Source organism: Hakea prostrata, chromosome 10, assembly GCF_041222555.1.
Source record: "Hakea prostrata isolate BN-2017 chromosome 10, UWA_Hpros_2, whole genome shotgun sequence".
Lineage (NCBI taxonomy): Eukaryota > Viridiplantae > Streptophyta > Magnoliopsida > Proteales > Proteaceae > Hakea > Hakea prostrata.
Genome location: NC_142609.1, coordinates 5,672,502 through 5,695,942, shown reverse-complemented (window position 1 = coordinate 5,695,942; position 23,441 = coordinate 5,672,502). Strand labels below are relative to the sequence as shown.

The window sequence follows — 23,441 nt, the reverse complement described above, 5'->3', positions numbered from 1 at the left end:
ATATCAATTAATGTACAATTTCAACTTTATCCATATGATGCAGCTCAATTTTGCATAATCTCAATATGTTGGAAAACTAATTGGGTGTATATGTGATAATCCCTATTACCCAAAAAAAAAAAAAAGTATATGTAATAATCCCCTATCTAACCAATTTTTATTCCATATGTTAAGTAATCCTGTGTAATCAAGTTACCTTACTAAATTTTGTGTTATTATTATAATTTTATTAGTCAGCCTAGTTTGAGTCTTATTCAATAATTTCTACTTGTTTATACACGTCCTGTTATGCAATGTGATACATGTGGAATCACACATGTATCAAATCAAATAAATAAAAAGTAAGACAAAATGTATAGTGTAAGAAAATCAAAGACAAAGAAGACAATCACTGTATGTTGTAATTGGAGAATTCTCAGGTCTCAAAAGTTGTCAATGCAAATGTAATCAGAATTTGAGCCAGATTAACCAAGCTGGACCAAATAAATTTAGTTGAATTTTGGATCAAACAAAGTTTTAATGATAATTTCCAACTGGATACTCTGAAGTTCGATGTAATTTCTTTTGTATAAAAAGAAGTTCATATCTTGAATCTGGTGGTCCCCTGTACTACGCAGAAAAGGGACACAATTCAAGTCCTGATTACTAATTAAAAAAAAAAAAAAATGAAATCATAGAATATGCTTATCATCTTCCCCAATTGACTAAACCATAGTTCATCGTTGAACAGAGTAAAAAGAATCAAGAATCTAAGAATAAAGAGACGATGCCCAAGTCAAATTGGATCAGAACAACATGGTCTCAGAAGCATACCAGAAAATGCTTAATGCAAGGTGGTGGCAGTGGCTCCTCCCCTTCTTTGTCTTCATTTTTGTCTCCACCTCAATTAATGGAGGGTTTGCATGACGCTGGGCCTCTTCCTTCCCAAACCAAAACCTACGAAATGGTGGAAGATCATCCATGAAACGATTGTATCCGGGAGCAGACCTTGAAACGACTACATTGTTTGGGATCATCTATGATATCCAGCATATTCTCCCCAGATACTTTCAAACACAGTAATTTCTCCAGCTTTTCATCTCAAAACTCATAAGTTGTTTTCCTAGTTCCATTCATTCATTACTTTAACTCCCCCTTCTTCGATGGTTTTGATTCTATCTTTCTCTGCAGGGTTTCAGAATTGATCTAGGAAAATAATGTCTTAAACTCCAACTTCCACAGTTACCACTTAAAAACAGAGAAAGGAAGACCCAAAGGGATAAAGCAGTAAGAGAAGATGCTTGATCCTCTTAAAGATAGGCATTTCGCTAAAATAGAGGTAGCAAATAGAACCACGATGCCTGAAAGTAAATAAAGGTGGAACTATGCACGACGAAGACAATCGACCGAGAAGGACTACAACTCTGTTCTCTGGTTCCATTGAAGATGGGTCGAGAACTTGCTACGCGCGACAAACTTATTGACTGTCAAGTTTTCCATTTTATTGAACCAAATAAATTACACTTTGAGATTTTATAACAAAAAATTATTTTTTTCATCCTTTCGATTCAATAAACAAACAGTGCCAGGTAAGGAATAATCCATCTGAAATTGACGTGGAAGTACAAAAATTGGTTGTTCAACCAGGCAAAATTTCTATTTTCACAGGGGTGACAAACCAGGTAGGATTCGATGGACAACAAATTGCAGGTTCTTGATCTTGATGTCAATACTTCCATCTTCATCTCTGTTATCATACCCATTCGGTCTGTCCAAATTCGTAGGAGAAGAATGTGAAGGCTGAGTTGGCGAGAAGGAGCCAAGATGGATGAGCAGTGGGTGGATGATCCAACGGTAATGGCGGCCCTGCGGAGGGAACAAAGAGAAGTAGCAGACAGGGAGAACCCCAGGATATTTTCGTCAGAGAATGTTGTAAAACTAGTAGAACCCCAGGACCTGACGGAGTGTCGTTTCCGGAGTATTTTATGAATTATGCAAGGAGCCAGACGTAAAATGGGATTCTTTTTAGATGGAATCTGATTTTGATCAAATACCAAGAGGTCCAACTGAAATTTACCAAAATTCATCCCGACTCCCGAGACTGCCTTTTGTAACTAAAAACGAAAAGAGAACTTCAAATGGAAACTTGAAATTTGAAGCGATACCTTGAAATTTTGTCCCATTTAAAATTTTAGGGTTTTTTTTTTCTTTCTTTTTTCCACTTCAGTCGGGTCCTAAGCATGGTTCATTGAGTAGGGTGATATGTCGCCATGTCGCTGGGGGGCGACACGACTCCCCGCAGAACACGATATATACCAAATGTCGGCGACATATCCCCTTGTGTCGGCGATATGTTGCCGACAAGTCAATATATTGGCGAAAAATCGGCGATATATCGCTACATTCGCCATATATAACAGCCTTTCGTTTGTTTTTCACCGATTTTTTTGTTCGCTTTTTGCCAAAGTGACATAGGGCCTCTAAAAGCTCCGGGAGTGTTGTCCCCACACTCTCGCAGAGGCGGCCTCCCTGGACCCCCACCCACTCACCGGGGAGCGGGACCCCGTATCCTTCGGCAACAATATGTGAAGCATGAGCCATACTCAACATAATTGTATAATGAATTGTAAACTTTAGTACATCTCTTTACTACTTGTGTATTTGTGTTCTCTTTGCATATTTACATTAATTTATATGAAATTTCCAAACTTTCAGTTTTGCCCGCATATAGCTCGGACATGTGCCAATTATAAACTTTAGGTTAGGTGATGTTTTAGGTCAAAATAACACTCCCAATGTGTTTATTGGCTTCAAACTAGGTTTCACGTCAAATTTCATGTCAAAATGACCTAAAATACCCTTCGAAACAAGGGTTCGATTTTTTATCGAACCCTTGCCAAAAGTCGAGCGACTTTTGGCGACATGTCGACCGTGCGTTTGCCATGGTCCGACACGGCGACATGAGTCGACATGTCGAACCTTGGTCCTAAGTGGCCAATGTTAATCCGGTGAACTTGAAGCATTACAAGTTGTTTGTTGTTATGTTAACTTTGAGATTGAAATGATCATTTTACCATTGGGTAAAAAGAAATTTTTTATTTTTATTTGACAAAACTTCACTTAATTTTTTAAATTTACAAATAAACTCTCGGTCTTGTGGAGCAAAACATAATCAGATTTTGAAGATCGGCTCTCCATTCAATTTTTATAATTCAACTCACCTTCCTCTTCGAACTTGTTGATCGCCCTTTTTGGTCATCCATGAGCCATTAAATGGTCGAAATGTGTGGGACATTTCCCCTTGTGGGCAACGTGCCACCACTGGAGTTGGTTTTGTTCCAACTTGGGTTCCCTTGAAAGTGATTGTCGCCATTGCTATCAATGTTGAGCGGCTCTCGAAAGATACTAAACTCAAAAACTAATTTGGTTGAACATTCTCTAGCAGATCATAGGTTAGATTATTTCCTAGATCCCAATCCAACTGACAAACTTGTAATCTATTGTTGTTCCTTGCCATTAAAATCGATTCCACGAAGACGGGAAAAAACGATCCCTTCTTCAAAAGGTGTTTTTGAGTGAGAAATTTGCAAAAAGCAGCTCAAGTTTACCATGAAGAAGAACAAGTCAACATACTAAGATGTGATTCGGACGATTGATCCAGGACTCTGGTTCACATTCTTCGTCTAGCTTTATTTTGGCATTCCAGTTGGAGCAAGATTTGGATTAGATTCTATACCTCTACCAGGTTCTTTTGATATCATCGACATTTAAAGTGGCAATGGTAGTGCCGCAAGCAATGATTGAGTATCTCTCCCATAGACGGTTTTCAGATCTAATCCCATTTCCATATCTTTTTAAGGTTCCGATTCTGCCGAGGTTACTGGCACAATAAGATGTGCGATTCCAACCATTCGTGAAAGCTTCAAGCTTTAGAATGAAAATCGTTGACGGAGCACCATACCTACGGAAGGTAGACTTGGACTTGTATTTTCTGGCTCGGGTGATGGGTAGGGTTCTGTTTTGCTCTACAAGCCTGGTTGGAATTTTTTTTTTTTGTAAATTTGAAAAATCAAGTGAGATTTTGTAAAATAAAAGATAAATTTTATAGTTCCTTTTACTTATGAGCAAAATGCTCATTCGATAATTGGTAATATTTCGAGTTCACTGGATTGGGCAATACGTAATATTGGCCACTTGAGTAGAGTAGGCCTGTTAAGTGAGTAAAATGGGGGAAAAAAAATTCAAAAATTTATTTCTTTTTAACATAGAGCCGAAAGACGAAAACGAAACAAAATTAAGAACATCATCATCGAAGATTTCTCTCTGGGTAGGGATAGTTGAAGGCTAGCAGACCAGAGGGACCTTCATTGTGTTCGAATTGAGATCTTTCATCTTACGGAGAAGAAGATTGATGATGCACACGTTAATTCAAGAAGAAGGTGCTGAGTTTGACAGATGATTGACACATGGAAACCAACGCAGGGTATTAATTTAAAAAGAGTAAAAAAAAAAAAAAAAACTCTATTTGTAATTAAATGGCCTAATGAATGATCCAGGTTTGACTCTGTAGGGAAAGCATACTATACTGTTTTGTTTTTTGGTAAGAGGGAAAAGCATACTCTACTGAAGGTTGGTAGATGAAAAAGACTCAATTATATACTTTTTCAGGAAAAATATTAAACAACTGGTTCTCGCAGTCGTGGGCTGTGCAACAATCTGGTGATTCATCCTGCAAAGGTTATATATGGCCAATTTGCTGCGTTGCCATTTTGGTCTTCCATTTACTGTGAATCACTCAACCTGCTTACAAGCAAAACCATTGATTCCTCTGGTTCTAAACTCTTCAATTCAGAAGAAATCAAAACATGTCGCGTTTGCTACCTCTGTATTTTCTCTTTATCATCCTACTTCCTCTAGTTTCATCGGAGATGGATGCAATAGAGGCCCTGCAGAGTCGTCTTGACAGTAAACGAGCACCTGCTTCTGTACAAGAAGCCGCAGCTAAGGCACTTGTTGGGAGAATTCTTCCTACCCATGTATCTAGTTTTGAATTCAAGATCATTTCCAAGGTATGATGTTTATTCGCTTCTACTTGATGCTTCATGTCACTTTGCATACAGTACCAATGTTTTCATCATCGAGTATCTGGGTTATGATTAAGAAAATAGAGAATCTAGGAATACAATGGAGGAATGGAGGACTACCTTATACGGGAAAGAGGACTGCAATCATGAACCTGTAAAATTCTAAATGTCATATTCAAATAATATAGTTTTCCCCACTGGGGCTTGGGTTTGGGTTTATTATTACTTATCCTGGACTGTTGTTGCTACTATTATTTTCCGCAATACATTATTTTCAGTATGGATCTTGTTATACTTTGTCTTTATCTTAGAATAACCATATGTAAACTAATTCAATTGATGGATGGGCATGTACGATATGATAATTCATTGATTACTAGTGTTGTGCATTATGTAGCCCCTTATTCGATGCTGGTTGGCTAGTGCTGACATTAGTCAGCAAAAAGGGAACAGTAAAGAAACCTGAGTTCAATGGTTAAGATGGTTTTAAACAGCAAAGAATACTTGAGATGGTTGAAAAAAATGAAGAACATTAAAAAATGACAAATGGTGAATACGTGTTTTAACAATGGTTAAGATGATAAATGCAGCTCAATTTGGAGGTTCATGCATTTGTCTGGAGTTCAGATGATATCCTGAGAAATATAGCCCTTTCAGGTCATCTTATTAGAAGAATCGGGTTGATCAGAATCACAGCCATAGGAATGGCATAAGAAGACCATGGATAATATAGAATTATGTAGAGAAGGTGGTAATTGAGAATCTACACACAGTTTTCTATAATATTTACAGCCAAGGATTTTGTGTACAACACTGGGTTCCATTTTTTAAGTCTGACTGGCAAGTCAGTAGAAGAAGTTCAAATACCAAGAGCATCAGACACCGAATCAGACTATGTGGAACATTAGAGAGCAGAACTCCAGCAGGGACAGAAGGTTTTAGATGGCACTGATAGAGTTGTAATGGTGTGGCGATGTAGTAAGACTGTCAAGAAGAGGAGTCGATGTAGGAGTAAGAGGAGATCTTGACCGTGCTGGATGCAGGAGTAACCGTCCTATTAAAGGGCACAACCCTTTCGGCAACGACTTCTTGATTGAGCACAAGTCATCCAAGAGAAAGAAGGATAAGAAAAAATCCGCAAAATCTGCAAAATCTGCAAAATAGTTTCTTTTGATCTTTGTCTGGCCCTTTTCTTTAGGCTATGTTATAGTTGCTTTGTCTGTTCGCTTTAGCATCACTTAAATTTCGCTTAATTGTTTGTGCGCTCTTTCAATTTTTTAATGCATTTATTTATTCATCCAAAAAAAAAAAAGAGGAGATTGGAAAATCTGAATTGCTAGAGTTTGATTCTTAGTTGAATAGTATGGAGTGCTGTAAAGAAGGTGACTTCGACAGTCACAAACCATTGGTAGGCAACAGAGTCATAACAATGACAACCCTTTTGAGAATGGAAATAGCCAAGAAAAATACATTTAATGCATGAGGTGATTAGTATAGTATCAGCAATTAAGCACCCAAATGTCAAATATGAGGATTCAAAATACACAGGGCAGTAGATGAGTTAGTATTCTATAATCTGCAAATCAGTGGTCCTACTAATTCTGCAATGTAAGTGTTCTACCATGCAATTTCACCCTGTTACTTTTCTTGGCCACTTGTTGGTGTGCAAAAATTAGTTGATTACCATTTTGGCTTGATTGTTAGATCATAGATTCTCTACAAGTGTCTCTATCTTGATTTATCAGCTTTATCTTACTTTGAGATGTCAGGATGCTTGCGGTGGATATAGTTGTTTCTGGATAAGCAATTACAATATCTCAAGCAGAAATGGTGCAGAAATAATGTACGTTACCATTTTCCAGGTTTTGAGAAAAAACATATGCTGCCTTTTCTCTTCAATGTTGTTATTATGGACCAAAGTTTTGACTGAAAGCTTAAAAAATGCATCTCGATATCTTTTGCTTTTATGTGTATTCTGAATGTTTTTGGGTTTGTAATTTTTTTTTTTTTTTGTAAATGGGTTTGTAATTTACTGACCATGCATTCCTCTTTCCAAGTTAAGTTTGGGACTATATAAGCAACTGATGGTACATGGATCTCATAAAACTCTCCAGATCTACAAATGGTAGATTCTGTTTTCCCATTTAGTTCCTACTTCATCTAGAAATGTGGTTGTTCCATTCTCTCTACCAGTCTACTGTGAATCTGTTAGGACCTCAGATTCAGCAAAACAACTTGACAGTAACAATGGAAATAGTGAGAGAAATATACTTTATTAACTGATAAACTCCAAAACTCAGAATAACACAGCCGTAGGCATTCCTACAGCAACCCGAGAGCAATAGCGCTCACCCCAGTATTTCCTTACGACAAAAACTACTCTAACCTACCACCGTCCCCAATACTTATAGTAGATAATTCTCTAAATTAACCCCTTGACAAATCTGTCCCCAAATCTCTCTTATTTAGTAGTAAATATTCTGCAAATCATTCTTTATTCAGCAACCTCCTTCTCAGGACCAGATCTGATTTCTTTCCATAACTGCTATTCACCAAATCCAGCTCTCTTCTTGTGCTTGCGAGAATACACACGAGATATGAGGGGCCTATCAGAATGCTTTAGTTGGATTTTCCATTGCCAACAGTCATGTTAATTTTCTGCATAAGCATTATTAAAGTTTTCACTACATGTCTCAGTAGATCTTAGCCTTAATATTCAGAACCATATGATCACTTTGCCCATCAGTTGGTCTTGTAAGAATTCTTTAGTCTTAACATTCAGAATCAGACGATCATTTTGTGCTTTTTCATACCTGAGCAGCAACCTCAAAATTGTCAGGAAATCCTAGACAATATAGTCTAGTAGATGATAATTCATCTGTCAAGGACAGTTCGCTGACACATCTGATTGGTGTTTATTTCCTGGTAGCGTGTATACTAACTTTTCTATCTTTGCCTCGGATTTTCTTTGACTTGTCTTTTTCTCAGGATTAAAGGCACTACAGCGGTTGAAATTGTTTCTGGTTTGCATTGGTACTTAAAGTACTGGTGTGGTGCTCATATTTCATGGGACAAGACTGGGGGCAGTCAGATTGGTTCTATTCCAACACCAGGCTTGTTGCCTGCTGTAAAAGATGAGGGTGTAATGATTCAACGTCCAGTCCCATGGAACTATTATCAAAATGCTGTTACTTCAAGTTGTAAGAACTGATTCTCCCTCTCTTCTTTCAGGATTTTTTTGTCATTTATGTTTGTATTTTCAAATGCAGTATTAATTAGTGTGCCTCAGCTGATCCAGTCCTGAATTACTTGATGCTTCTATCAACTTGGACTTCAGTTTTTTGTATGTAGAAACCCCCCCCCCCCCCCCTTTTTTTTTTTTTTTTTTTTTCCCTCTTTTTTTTTCTCCTTTAAATTTTTTTTTCTTTTCCTTTTTCCCTTTTTTTTTTTTTTTTTTTCTTTTTTTTTTTTTCCCCCCCCCCCCCCCCCCCCCCACACTTTTTGATTCTATTAGGAGTCTAATAAGAGTTTGTATAGGAATTAAATTAGAGTTTGCATTCATGTAAACTTCTATTCCTTGTAATAGTCTACTTTCCATTTTATTATAATAAGGGCTTGAGATTGGATCAATAGCCATTCTCCAACATTGTATTTCAACATGGCATCGGCCTATTCGATTTGGGCCCTACCTTCTTCTTCTTCTGATTTTTTTCAAACCCATCACCAATCTTCTTCTAGGCTTTTTCGTCCATCTTGGTCGCCACTGAACGAAGGACGATTCTGTTCCGTCTCGATTCAATGAATAGCGCGAGGGAGAAGAGGAGAATCCACTTCCGCTTCTCCAACAACTTCGGCTTCCTCCGCAATTTTTTCTGTCGATTCTTCATCCAGCCCCGATTCGCTTGGTTGTCATCTAAACCTTCGTTGGGGTTCTGCTATTGGTTCTTCGTCGGGGCTGTTCTCCTTGCTGTGGACCATACGGATCTTTATGGTTTGAATTTGATTTTTGAATTCAAGTTTTTGATTCAATTTTTTTTAGTTTTGAATTCAAGTTTTTGATTCAATTTTTGAATTTAAGTTTTGAATTCAAGTTTTTGAATTCAATTTTTGAATTTAAGTTTTGAATTCAAGTTTTTGAATTCAATTTTTGAATTTAAGTTTTGCATTCAAGTTTTTGAATTCAATTTTTGAATTTAAGTTTTGAATTCAAGTTTTGAGTTATTTTGTTAATTTGCTTTACTGAGACTTATATGTAAATTTGTATAGTTCTAGAGATTTATTTGCAAATTCCGTTTTTTCAAGGACATATTTGTCATTCTGGGGGTATCTTTTGTTGTTTGGCTTTGCATTTTCCATTTCTTACTTGGTGGCCCTGATAATTTTGTCACATGACAACTATTGATGTCTTCTGCTCCCCTGGATCCGAATATTTTTCCACTTTTCATTCTCTTTCGGTAAGATTTGCGGCCAATTATTTGATCTGGTCTCGTCTGCTTCCGCTATTCTGGAAGAGGACTATTGGATACATTACGCACTACTATCACCCACTCCCGGTGTTTTCAGATAAATGGATATCAACGACTCTCTTATTATGTCATTCCTTTTGAATTCCATGCATCCAAATATTCCCGGGGTTACCTATTCTTGATCCTGCGCCCAATCGAAGGCTCTCTGAAACATATGGACGGTTGGGATGATCCGGTTTATGAGCTCGAGCTTCTGAGACTACCCAGGAACTCTGTGGCCCCTATTATGCTGAGTTCGATCTCTTTGGCGAGTTGGATCTTATGGGGATTATCACCCCACTAATCCGATGATGTGGCGCATATAGTCATTGATAAGATTCAGTATATGACTTCTTGGCGGTTTGCGTGGGGTCGATCGATCGGTGCAGTCTTGTCATTCTCCTTTCCTACACTGCGTCTTATGCTCTTGTTCGGTGTGAGGGTCGTCGATTGTCATGCTTCATACTCCTATTATGGAAATCAGCTTTCTTGTCGCACTAAATCTGTCCGGCTGGAGATTATTAGTGTGAGCACTGTCACAAACCATATCATACGGAAATTGTTGCTGCTGGGAAGCCTGCTGATTTTGGCAAAACGAGCCGCGGAAAACAAAGGCTAATCTTTCGAGCGTTTCCACCACACCCTCTGCGCGTTGGTTTTTGCGGGAGTTTGCTACTCTGCGCTTTATGCTCTTCTCTCTGCCGTCGCCTCGACCATCGCTTCCTCTACTACCCCTACCAACTCCTACCTAGCTACTTCAGGATCTGGGGAAGGAGATTGGTCGTGGTAAATGGACTTTATTTGCTCGAGCCGATTGGAGGATCTACTTATGCTTTGACTACATCTTCTAATCCGGTCCATTCGGTAATATCAGACCTTCATTAGTGGCACCGTAGGCTTGGTCAGCCCCTTTCAAATTTTTCTTTCAGATTTGTTTTCCGATACTTTTATCTTACCATTACAATTTCTTCCTTTCCAAGTTTCCCCATTGGAATTTCCTTTGTTATTATCTTCCCACGTGTAACGCTACACGTGAGGGGGAGATTGAAGATGTCTACAATTCAAAGCCTTTCATGTAGACTTCCTTATGCAGAATTTGATCTTTGTTACCTTTGAAAGTTTGTCCCTTACCTTCGCAATCTTCTACTCCTTTGAAAGTTTGTCCATTACCTTCGCAATCTTCCACTTTGGAGATCTAACATTGCTATAGATCTATCTTTTTGATCTGTGAGAACTTGATCTCTCGTTAACCTTGGAGATTTGCCCCTTAACTTGACATCTTCCCTTCAGAGATCTAACCTTGCAAAAGTCTTGTCGTTTGACCTTTGCAGAACTTGATCTCTATTACCTTTGGAGATTGTCACTTATCTTGACAAATTTTCCCCTACCTTTGGAGATTGCCCCTTGGCAAACTTTCCCTTTAAAGATCTAACATTGCTACAAATCAAAACTTTCACTTTGGCTGTTTTACCCTAGCTATTGTTACCCCAAAAATATATTTTCCTTCCCTCGGATTTGTGCGAAATTTAGTCTTCTCAACATTTGAAGATTCTACTTCTTTACTTGGGCGTTCTTCCTTGGAGACATAAAGTTGCGATAAAGATGAGGACAAATCAAATGGAAGTCTATAAGGCAGACGTAATCTATAAGTTTGAAGATCAAATTGTTGATGTTTACCTGGACACGATGTTTTATACTTTTTGGTCAAGTTGGACATGTGTGATATCCATGCCTCAACTTGAGGGGGAGTGTTGGATTCTATTAGGAGTCTAATAAGAGTTTGTATAGGAATTAAATTAGAGTTTGCATTCATGTAAACTTCTATTCCTTGTAATAGTCTACTTTCCATTTTATTATAAATAAAGGGCTTGAGATCATGGATCAATAAGCCATTCTGCCAAACATTGTATAACCCCACACCCCCCTGGCCTGGGGCTGGGGCCGGGGGTATATATATATTTTTGTGGGGGTGGGGGGGGGGTGTTTTTTTTTTTGTGGGAGGAGAGGGGGGGGGCAGCCCCCCCCCCCCCCCCCCCCGGGGGGGGGGGGGGGTAGGGATTCCAGACAGAGGCACGTTTCCCCTAACCAGTATCCCAACCAATAAAGAAAATCCAAGAATATTCTCTTCTTCTGCATCTTGTTTTATTAAATCCTCTAGCTTACTAGGGAACTCTGATGGCTCCCATTCCAATTGGACTTGTTGCCTCTTCACCCCAGCCATAAAGTTTGCTGGCTGATATTGGTCTATATAAACATGCTTGAATTCCTTTTTCTGTAGAAATAGAACCTTACGGAGATTCCTCCTTTTCAGCCATTGCAGTTACCATTGTCCCTGAGTTTCTCCACCAATGATGTCTTTGCTAACTTTGAATCAGATCAGATTGACACTCTCAAGTAGCCTCTTTGAATGCAATGATGTAGACCTTGATAACTGCGTTATGTTGCATAGTTAGGACTGACATCTCTTTCCCTTTACCTGCAAAAGCCAGCAAAGTGACACCTCCACAGTTTCTAATTACTCCTCCATATGCCACTGAGTTAAGAAGACCTCCATCAAAAGGCATAGCCATCATCTTTAGGGAGGTCCCCAAATTATTATTATTTTTTTGTTTAGGGGGGTCTAAACCATGAACATGACCTTGGTATGTTACTCCTCCAATCTATCTATACATTTCATTTATCTTCCAAGAGTTCTGATTTTGCATTCCTCTCCCCTGATGTATACAAGGCAGAGCACTTTGCGGAACATCTTTAACAATGGCAGCTACTATTTTGTTCTGTTATCCTTGGTCTATTTTTGAACAGTCTGTAATAACTGTTGGATCAAATATGCTGAATGATAGCGTATAGAGTTAACTTCCCAATAACTCCCATCTTCTCTCTCTCTCTCTCTCTCTCTCTCTCTGATATGTATTTGATCGAGAAAGCTGCCTCATTCACCTGATACATAGATCCCTCTCATCTGTTAGTTTTTTGAAGATACAGACCATGCCATTGAGTTGAAGCTACACTCGGAAAACAGGTGCTCTCTACTCTCTATTCGAGTGCAGTATAGCCCACAATAAGTACCTGAATATTCCTTCTTTCTAAATTGTCCTTTGTGAGCCAATGTAGGGTTGGTTGAGTGGTAAAGATCCATACTTCTCAGTGGAGAGGTCATGGGTTCGACCCTTGCGGACGGCATTTCATTTCCAGTATTAAAAGAGCACCGGTACAAAAAAAAAAAAAAAAAAAAAAAATTGTCCTTTGTGTGAAGCACATCCATTAGCATCTCCAAGTTGAAAATGAGTGTGGGAATATTATCCACAAACCATACAGCTTTCAACCACTTCTTAGGCTGAGAAGAGCACTTCACAATCTCCCATGTTGGTTTGTTTGTAAACAGTCTTGTAGGGTGTTCCCTTTCGACACCACCACATCTACTTGTAGATGACCCGAATGATCCAGACTTGGTAGGTCCCTCCAAACTTCTAAGAGATTGTCTGATTGACTTGTGCAAGGCATGCAATCTCCAAGAAATCTCCACCTAATCCATCTGTTGGGACCCTTGTCAATCCTTACCCCATCCTTAAATCTATCAATCGAGACTCTTTTAGGGTGCCTGTTATCTTGCCACATCCAAATCTCCATCCCATCTCTAATCAAGGTTTGAAATTTGAACAAGAGGCTTACCCTAATCCCTATACTTTAATATCTTCCTTTAGACCAAACATAAAAAAAATTTCGGTCGAAACTTGAATTTGGCTCAAGAAAAGGCCAAAATTTTCAAGTTCCGACCGAAATTTCGGTTGAAATTTGTGATTTTCTCCTTAAAGTTTTGAACTTCAATTTTGGGCCTCATATGGATTCAAAATGATTTGGATTATTGCATACTACCTATTTCAAGCATAATAAACACTATAAAAATACGAGTTTATCAAGAAAACCATTGAAAAGGTAACATTCAAGTATATAGTATAAATGAGAAGAAGCGAGAATATTACCAATTACAAGTCTACTCTATTTAAGCCATTCTACCACAATCAGCTTTCTCAACATGGCATCAGAGCCTTGAGACGATTAGGGAAGAACAAGAATAGAAGGAAAAAAAAGGAAAGAAGAAGAGAAGAAGAAATCCGCCGCTGCATTGCCGCTGCTCCTGCACCACCACCACCACCGTTGCCCTTCCTCTATCGCAGCAACCTAATCGCAGTATCCTGTTACCGCCATTGATCGTCTTCTTCATTCTTCTCAACTCTTAAAACAGTGAGTTATTTCGAACCATTCTACCTCTGCCTTCCTCTGTTTTTTTCTCATTCTTTGTCTAAAACGTGAAGCTCCTGAGAAGATCAGACTTTAGCATGCCTTCATGCTTTGCCCAATTTCATTCCAGAAAGAGGTATTCAGAAAACCACATTCACCACCAAGGAATTTTGATGATTTTTTCATTACAGCTAGACAACTACCAAGCCAACTAAAGTGCTGTGCTAGAACCCATCCAACAAGCCAATCAATGTCACTCTGGTGATTGGATATAAGAAGTGCATGCTCTTTACCCTTTAATCGAACCATACTCTGTTTTTTCCCCTCCTACCCTGCTGTTCGATTAGTCCAAAAACAGAAAAAACAAATGATGATGTTTAAGGGGTTTAGTTTGTAAATTTGCATTCTTTCAGGGATCTATTGGTAAATTTGCATATTTTTAGGGACATATTTGTTAATTTTGCATAGTTTAAGGGACTTATGTGTAAACTTACATATCTTTAGGGACCTAATTGCAAATTCAAAATTTTCAGGGGCTTATTTGCAATTTCCCATAGCTTTAAGAAAAAAAATGGTATTCTTTATAAGCAATTTTGAATCCTATCATTTGTTTGGGTGGTTTGGCTATTGCATTCTGCGACGTTTTAGTTACTTTGAAAGGGTGAAGACTGAAGAAATGCAGACAATTTTTTCAACATGGCAACTACCGATGGTACTACTGCTCCCACTGGATCTGAACATTACCCCACTCTTCATCCTCTTTCGGTAAGATTGGATAGAACAAATAATTTGATCTGGTCTCAATTTTCTTACCTAACTATTGCCGGAAGAGGACTAATTGGACACATTAAGGGCACCACAATCAAACCTACTACCATAGGTGTTTCACAGGATAAATGGATCTCAAATGAATCTCTTATTATGTCATTCCTTTTGAATTCCATAAATCCAAATATTGTCCAGGGATACCTATTACTTGATATTGCAGCCCAATCTGGAAGGCTACTACTGAAACATATGGACAGTTGGGAATGATGCACAGGTTTATGAGCTACGAAAGAAGCTTTATGAGACTACCCAAAAGGAACTGACTGTGGCCCAATATTGTGCTGAGTTGCGATCTCTTTGGCAGGAGTTGGATCATTATGGGGATTATCACCCCACTAATCCAAATGATGTGACTACTTATAGGAAGCACGTTGATAATATTAGGGTATATGACTTCTTGGCAGGTTTAAATGTGGAGTACGATCAGATCGAAGTGCAAGTATTAAGTTGTTCTCCCTTTCCTATGTTAGAATAGTCTTATGCCCTTGTTAGTGTGAGGAAAGCCATCGATTAGCCATGCTTCATGCTCCTATTGTGAAGAGATCAACTTTATAATTTGTTAGCACTAAATTTGATTCGGCTAAGGAAATTGTCAAGTGTGAGCACTGTCACAAACCATATCATACCAAGGCCAATTATTGGAAGCTCCATGGGAAACCTGCTGATTTTGAGCAAAAAAGAGCATAAAGAAGGGGAAAACCGAAGGCTAATCTTTCTGAGACAGTTTCCACAACACCCTCGCAGACATTTATTTTTCACAGGAGGAGTTAGCTTCTTTGAGACGTATTTTGCAGTCATCTACTACCGGTATAGGCTCTACTACTGCTTCCTCCACTACCCATACCAACTCCTACCTTACTACTACAGGTAAAACTTCTATTGGCTACCATGTTTATTCAGTTTCTGCTCCCTGGGTCATTGATACAGGAGCCACAAATCATATGACAGGTTCATCCTCCTTTTTCTTACATTATGTTCCAACTTTCGGAGAAGATAAAGTTCGCATTGCTGATGACTCCTTTCTTCCATTGCTGGAAAAGGGACCATTCAGCATTCTCCATCACTTTTTTTTTGGATGAATAAATAATCAATTAAAGAGACGAAAACAAACTGCAAGGAGCCAAGGGCTAGCATCAAATAGGAGGGAGGATTTGGGAGTTGAGTCCCCAGGAAACAACAATGAGCCTGTTCCTTGGGGAATCAACAACCGAGGGGGGGGGGGAGAAGAAGAAATGCTAGAAGATACATAAAAATAAATAGCATTCCAAATGGCATCGATAGAGCGGGATTTGGAGTTCCTGCGCTTGAGATTACGCTCCCACCATAGATGGTGGACTGTGGCACCAAAGACGAGCTTACCAATCCGATCACAAATAAAGGTACCTGGGAGTTTACTCAAAATCCAAGACCAGTCACGGGCAAACCCAAAGGAGCGACGGGAGCGGGGCCAAATGTAGCTAAGGGCTTTCCTCTAAAGAGCACTAGATTAAGGGCAAGAAAAGAATAAATGCTCAATGTCCTCAGTACCATTCCAGTAAAGGATACAATTTGGGTTCATAGGGATGTGGGGGGAAATAAGGAATGACATAGTTGGCAAAGCTAGGTTTAGGGCTCTCCAAAGAGTGAGGGAGTGACGGGGTAAATAAGCTTTAAACCAAACCAAGGGGGGCTAGGGAGGGGAAGGGGAGGGAGAGCGGAAGAGGTTCCAAGTAGAAAACGCTGTGAATGTTTTGGTGGTGGAAGGGGTCCATATGACAATATCATGAAGGAGGGGGAAGATAGGGGGGAGAGAATTCCAAACTTGCGGCTGCGGGGAAGGCCCGTACCCGTGTGACTCGGGGGGATGGAGGGCCGGGGGGGATACCCATCGGATGCCATGGATCCAACCAGAAAGAAGTAGAGGAACCATAAGAGATATGAGTGGTAATGGCGGTAAGAGCTCTACTAACTTGCTCTCGATCAGTATTTTTACACATTGAATTGAATTGTAAAGTGACTTTTTTTCTCATCTTACTATGTCTTCTAGGATCTGGTAACGGGGAAGGAGATTGGACGTGGTAAATTAGAGTTACTAGACAATGAACTTTATCTGTTGGAGCCAATTGGAGGATTTACTTTTGCTCTAACTGCATCTCCTAATTAGGTCCATTCGGTAATATTAGACCTTCAGCAGTGGCACCGTAGGCTAGGTCACCCCCTTCAGGAACTCTTAAGATAGTATATTTCCTAATTTAGTTTCTTCTTGTAAAAAGAAGGATTTTTTTTGTGAAGCCTGCATTTTTGCGAATCAGGCTCGTTTTACTTATTTACGTTCTCTTCATAATAGAAAATCTATTCCTTTTGAACTAATTCATACTGATGTGTGGGGCCCTTGCTGATGTTTGTTTATTACTAGCCATAGGTACTTTGTTACTTTTATTGATTCTCACTCTCGTTCTATGTAGATTTATCTTTTAAAACAAAAAATGAGGTTTTTTTATGTTTTCACGATTTTCATAACATAATTAAAACTCAGTTCCATGCCACTGTGAAGATCCTTCACAGTGACAATGGCACATAGTATATTGATGGTGAATTTCAGAGATATCTCTCTGACTTTGGCATAATACATCAGACTAGTTGTGTTGATATAGCTGCCCAAAATGGGGTTGCTGAAAGGAAGAATTGGCGTCTTTTAGAGATAGCCCGTTCATTTATGATTGTTATGAATGTCCCTGACCAATATTGGAGTGATGCTATACTCATTGCTTCTTACCTTATGAATAGGATGCCCAGTAGGATACTTGATTTTAAATGTCCTAATGAGCTTCTCCAGGGAACCACTTCTTTTGTTATTCCCCCAAAGGTTTTTGGATGTGTATGTTATGCCAGAATCACAGCCCATCAAAGTAAGCTGACTCCCCATGGCCTATGCTACATTTTTCTAGGGTATTTTGCTACTCAAAATTGGTACAAATGTTATTATCTTCCTTCTAAGAAAACCATTGTCTCCATGGATATAATTTTTAATGAGTCTTGCCCTTACTATACCTTGTCCAGGGGGAGAGTCCTAGAGGAGAGGTGCTTTTTCCAGCTCTAAACCTTTCTATCACGCCACCACAACACAACTTATGATTTTTGGAAACATTCAAGAGACGTCGCCCCTATCCCCTGCCCCTAGACCGGCTTCCTTCCCCTTTCATGAAACCCTCTCTATTGATTCTGCTGCCTCCCTATCTCCACCTCTCTCTCCTATTTCGACGAACAACTCTCAAAAAGTAGATATTGACTTCACCGATTCCCCTTGTAACACCTCTTTGCCCGTTTTGCCCTCCCTATTCCTCCCCTTTTAAACCCCATGGCCCATGGGCCTCTGCCCTTCAGCCCATCCTCCCCTTTGAGCTTGCCTAAACATTCCTTATTGGGCCTTATGGCACTTGGACCTAAGCCCTTCTTCCCTCGTTCCGCTTGGGACTCAACCCCTTCTGAGCTTGATTCGGATCCTCATCGTGTTTAGTGTAGAAGAAATTTTCGATCTGCTAAGGGGTTCAACCCATTCGGTGACGACTTCTTAGTTGATGTCAAGTCTTCTAAGAAAAAGAAAAAGAAGAATAAAAAATAACCCACTTTCTAGTCTCTTTGGCCTTGTTCGGCCCATCTTATTTGGGTCCTGCCCATTTGCTTTTCAGTGCTATGTAATCTTACTTTATTTCCGCTATGTTGTAAGCGTGTTGTTGGTTTAGTTCAATTATTTATTTATCCCAAAAAAAAAAAAAAAAAAAAAAAAAAAACTTAAGATTTCAAGAAGTGTTTCCTGATTGGGGGGAAACTTCAGCCAGTATACCTAAGGACTCTAATTCTCCCTCTCTGTTTTTTGAACCATGTGAAGAACCTGGTCAGGGGGAGACCACTCTTGTGAGACACACTATTGATGTCTTTCAAAACAAGATTGACTAGAATAAGGAGGTGCACACTTATTAGAGGAAGAATTACAACCAGCTAAAGCAGGTGGAGAAAGGTAACATGTTACCACTTTAGTCTCCTGCTTCAGAATCAGATTCTACTGTTCTCTTTGAGGTATCTTCTTGTGATCTTCCTATTGTTGTCAGAAAAGGAGTCAGATATTGTACTTAGCATCCCGTAGCTAAATATTTTTCTTATGACTCTTTGTCTGACTCTTACTGTGTTTTTATATCCTCTCTATCATCAATATCTATTCCTAAAAGTTGGCAGGAAGCCTATGCTAATAAGAAATAGAAGGCAATTATATGGTAGAGGAAATGTAGGCAATGAAGAAAAATGATACTTGGGAGCTGGTTACACTTCTTTCAGGAAAAAAACCCATGGGCTGCAAATGGGTGTTCGAGGTTATACAAAATATGGATGGATCAGTCAACAGAATGAAGGCTAGACTAGTTGCAAAGGGGTTTACTCAAACCTATGGGATTGATTATTAGAAGACTTTTGCCCCTATTGCAAAACTGAAAACTGTCAAAGTTTTATTGTCTGTAGTTGTGAACAAAGATTGTAACTTGCACCAACTAGACATAAATAATGCCTTCTTACATGGGGAGTTAGAGGAAGAAGTCGATATGAAAATCCCACGTGGTTTCTTTGATGACAATACTGCAGGGAAAGTTTGTCGGTTGAAGAGGTCAATTTATGTGTTAAAACAGTCTCCTAGATGCTGATTTGGACGCCTCTTGAAGGCAATGACTTCTATTGGGTGCAAGCAAAGCACTGCTGATCAGACATTATTTGTCAAGAAGTCAGGTACTAACATCACACTTCTCATTGTTTATGTGGACAATATTGTCATCGCAGGGAATGATGGTGAAGAAATTCAAAGTTTGAAGGACTTTCTTGGCAGAGAGTTTGAGATTAAAGATTTAGGGAAGTTACAATACTTCCTAGGGATTGAGGTGGCTTGATCAAAGAAGGTTATATTCCTATTCCGAAGAAAGTATGTCCTAGATTTATTATCAGAAGTGGGAATGTTGGGGTGTAAAGCATTTGATAACCCTATTGAAGCCGGAGCTAAACTTAAGGAAAAGAGGGAGAACCAGGTGGACAAATGAAGATATCAAAGGCTGAGAGGGAAGTTTATTTACTTGTCCCACACTAAGCTAGACATCGTTCATCCTGTGGGGATAGTGAGTCAACTAATGCATGATTCATATTTAGCTCATATGAAGGCTATTATCAAAATACTGTAGTATTTGAAGGAAACTCCTGGAAAAGGAATAATTTTGTCACCCACTGATAATCTAAGAGTAGAAGCATACACTAATGCAGACTGTGCTAGATCTCTAGATAGGAAGTCAATTTCAAGTTTCTGTACCTTTGTTAGAGGTAATCTAGTTACTTTGAGAAGTAAGAAATAGAATGTGGTAGCTTTCTCCAGTATTGAAGCTGAATATAGAGCTATGGTTCATGGAGTTTGTGAGCTACTATGGTTGAAATGCTTATTCCACTAAGCCAGACATCGTTTATCCTGTGGGGATAGTGAGTCAATTAATGCATAATTCATATTTAGCTCATATGAAGGCTGTTATCAGAATACTGCAGTATTTGAAGGGAACTCCTGTAAAATGAATAATTTTGTCACCCATTGATAATCTAAGAGTAGAAGTATACACTGATGCACACTAGGCTAGATCTCTAGATAGGAAGTCAATTTCAAGTTTTTGTACCTTTGTTGAAGGTAATCTAGTTACTTGGAGAAATAAGAAATATAATGTTGTAGCTTTATCAAGTATTGAAGCTGAATATAGAGCTATGGTTCATGGAGTTCGTGAGCTACTATGGTTGAAAGGCTTGTTGCAAGATATTGGAGTCCAAGTTCCAAACCCTATGATGTTATATTGTGACAATAAGGCTGCTATTAGTATTGATAATATTCCTGTGCAACATGATCAAACTAAGCACATTGAAACTGATAGGTTTTTTCGTCAAAGGAAAGCTGGAACAAGGGCTTATTTGCATGTCTTTTGTGAGTTCTGGAGACCAAGTGGCAGATGTTTTTACCAAGGGTTTGAAGGAAGGAGATTTCCTTCCTATTGTATGCTAGCAGGGGGGAACCAGGATTCAATTTTGGGGGGCCGAAGGATGAAAGTCCAGATAACCTTCCCATTGGGGAAGCACTAATGCTTTTTCGCCACACATTGTGTGGGCCCTTATAACACCCATTGGGGGTCCCACCTATGAATTATTCAATTATATTAAGGAACAGGCCCACATATATTTTAAAAAAATAGGTAAATTATTAATAATGATACTTTTTTGACAAAATATAGGTAAATTATAGCATTAATACAAAAAAAACACACACACACACACACGACTTCAACCCTAAAAAGTTAGATGTAAACCAAAAATTTCTTTGGCAGGAGATGCAAACCAATTTTTTTTTTTATGTAAGAGATGCAAACCAATGGTGGTTAGTTACCTTACCAACTATAAACATACCTTACCAACTATAAACATATTATTCACAATATAAAATCAAATAAAAAAAATTGCAGAAGAAATAAAGAAAATAGAGAATATAAAATCAAATAAAAATAATAACCACAAAAATGAGAAAAAGAGAAACGATAAATAGATTAAAAAAGAGAAAGAGTATCTAATTGTGGAGAAGATTTTTTTTCCAAATTTTCCTTAATCAACGCTTATAAAAAGGGAAGAGAATAAATAGGAAGAAAGAGAGGGAAGATAATAAATAGGAAGAAAAGAGGAAAGAGGAGAGAGGAGATAGGAGAGAATAAATAGGGATCGAGGAGTTAGTTTCTAAGTAGGAATGACATTTTCAATACCTAATAAGATTTTGTTTCAAAATTTCCTTTAACCCACGTTCATAGAAAGAGAAGAGAATAAATAGGAAGAAAAGATGAGAGAGAAGAGAGGGGAGAATAGGGATTGAGGAGTTAGTTTTTAATTAGGAATGACATTTATGCCCCTTTTTTTACTTTTAAAAATAGTCTCAATATATCGGGGGGGGGGATGTGGTTCTGCCCCTGTATGCTAGTTGGGCATAACTAATATCTATATCTCAACTTGAGGGGGAGTGTTGGATGAGTTCTATTAAGGTTCAACTTTATTAGAGTTTTTGTTCATGTAAATTTCTATTTCTTGTTACCCAAGTAAGGGTATTTATGTAATAGTGTTCTTTCCACTTTATAGTATATAGAGGGCTTGAGATCATATTGATCTAATTAGGCCATTCTACCACAATCACCTTTCTCAACAAAAAGGTTAAATCCTAACCTGTAAAAGATATGGGAGTTGTCTATGTTAATTTGAATGGTCAATATCATTATTAAATAAAAAAAATTGTTTACATATGATCCTTCCTATGGTTACATGGGATCAAATCCTAGGGTCATTTTATACTTTCCTTAAATTTTCTATCATGGTCACAGGTTGAAACTAAAGGTCAGAGATTTTGGCCATCATGGGGTTCAACCATCATCCTAAAGGGATTGAGGAATAATCATCTAGGTTTACCCCATTGATTAAAAAAGAAAGAAAGAAAAGGGTTTAGGTTATTAAGGTCTGAAAAGAAAGGAAGAAGAACACGAAATATACACGTCGAATCCATGTCTTCCTCTTCTCTTTCCTTCTCTTCTTTGATCTCAAATTCCCTCTTCTCTCTCTCTCTCTCTCTCTCCTATTTCGTCTGTGATCCATTTGATAATCCTTTTCTTTTCTTGTTCTATTTTGTTTAGGATACCATCCACTCCTTTTTATTATCTGTTTTCTTTTTACCTTTATTATTATTATTATTATTTTTGTATAAAAGGGGTTCTAATAAAACACAAACACAAAATAAAAATTTACAACATCCTATTCTGTTTAATGCTCCTAACTATTGGACTACATTGCAAGATGTGCTAAAAATTTAATAAATAAAAATGCTATCTTATTCTAAGCGTGCTGAATATACATCTACAACCCCTCTTTGGCTTGGTTGAGATGTAAGTTTCTTCCAAATTGAGTATCCTAAAATACTGCAGTTCTACTAAGTATCTTGAATTGTATCAATCGTGATTAGAGCATTCATTTCTGTTGAAGTATATGTAAATTTGGTAGTTTTACTGTTCACGTGAGCAGTGTTTTTACTGTTCACGTGAACAGTATTATGCTATTGTTTTTATTATATTTTCTATTTTTAATGTTGGAGTCTTGCTACATAAGTTTTGGGAGTTTTTAGAAAGTATAGTTTCTATTTTCAGAACTTTCTATTTTAGGAGTTAGGAAGTTACTAAAGCTGTAATACTTTGTTTCCTTTTTCTAGAGGACAATTACTTGTCTCTCAAGTTGTATTAGATTCATTAGAAGCTATAAATAAAAGTGCTCTGTGATTCTAGACTCTTAAGCAAGAATCACAAGCCTCTTCTACTAGTTCTTCATCTCACTTTTCTTCTTCTTCTTCTTCTTCTCTCTTTTCTTTGTTCAAGTTCAGCTGTTGTTTTGATTATTTAATGCTTGTTTTCTAACATGGCATCAGAGCAAGTTTAATCAACTTAGGGACCGTTTTCTTTCTCTTGGCTGCCCAGTTTTTTCTTCTTCTTTTCTTTTCCTTTTTCTCATCTAGGGCAGCCCCAACCTTCGCTGCAGTAATTGTGCATGGCTGTCCTTCTTCTTTAACTTTTGAAGCACCAAGTATCTATGTATTAATACTACAAAAAGGCCCTAAGCTTTCTAGGGATATGTCTACCTATTTGAATCAATTGAGGCTGCTGCTACCCTTTTTTTGTGTGCAAATCTGAAGTTCAATCTGCACTATACTGATGTCTTGGGATTCCTCTTGATTCTTGCAAAG

The 23,441-nt window shown here is 38.3% G+C and overlaps 1 protein-coding gene across 1 annotated transcript in view; it reads left to right on the top strand.

The window, feature by feature from the left end:
• Positions 1-4,565: 4,565 nt before the first annotated feature.
• Positions 4,566-23,441, top strand: part of LOC149001675 (alpha-N-acetylglucosaminidase-like) — a 92,792-nt gene continuing 73,916 nt past the window's right edge. The window contains exons 1-3 of the mRNA XM_089136841.1: positions 4,566-5,048; positions 6,833-6,906; positions 8,052-8,263. Coding sequence (XP_088992967.1) covers positions 4,845-5,048; positions 6,833-6,906; positions 8,052-8,263 — 490 coding nt within the window. The 5' untranslated portion in view covers positions 4,566-4,844. The remainder of the gene's footprint in view (positions 5,049-6,832; positions 6,907-8,051; positions 8,264-23,441) is intronic.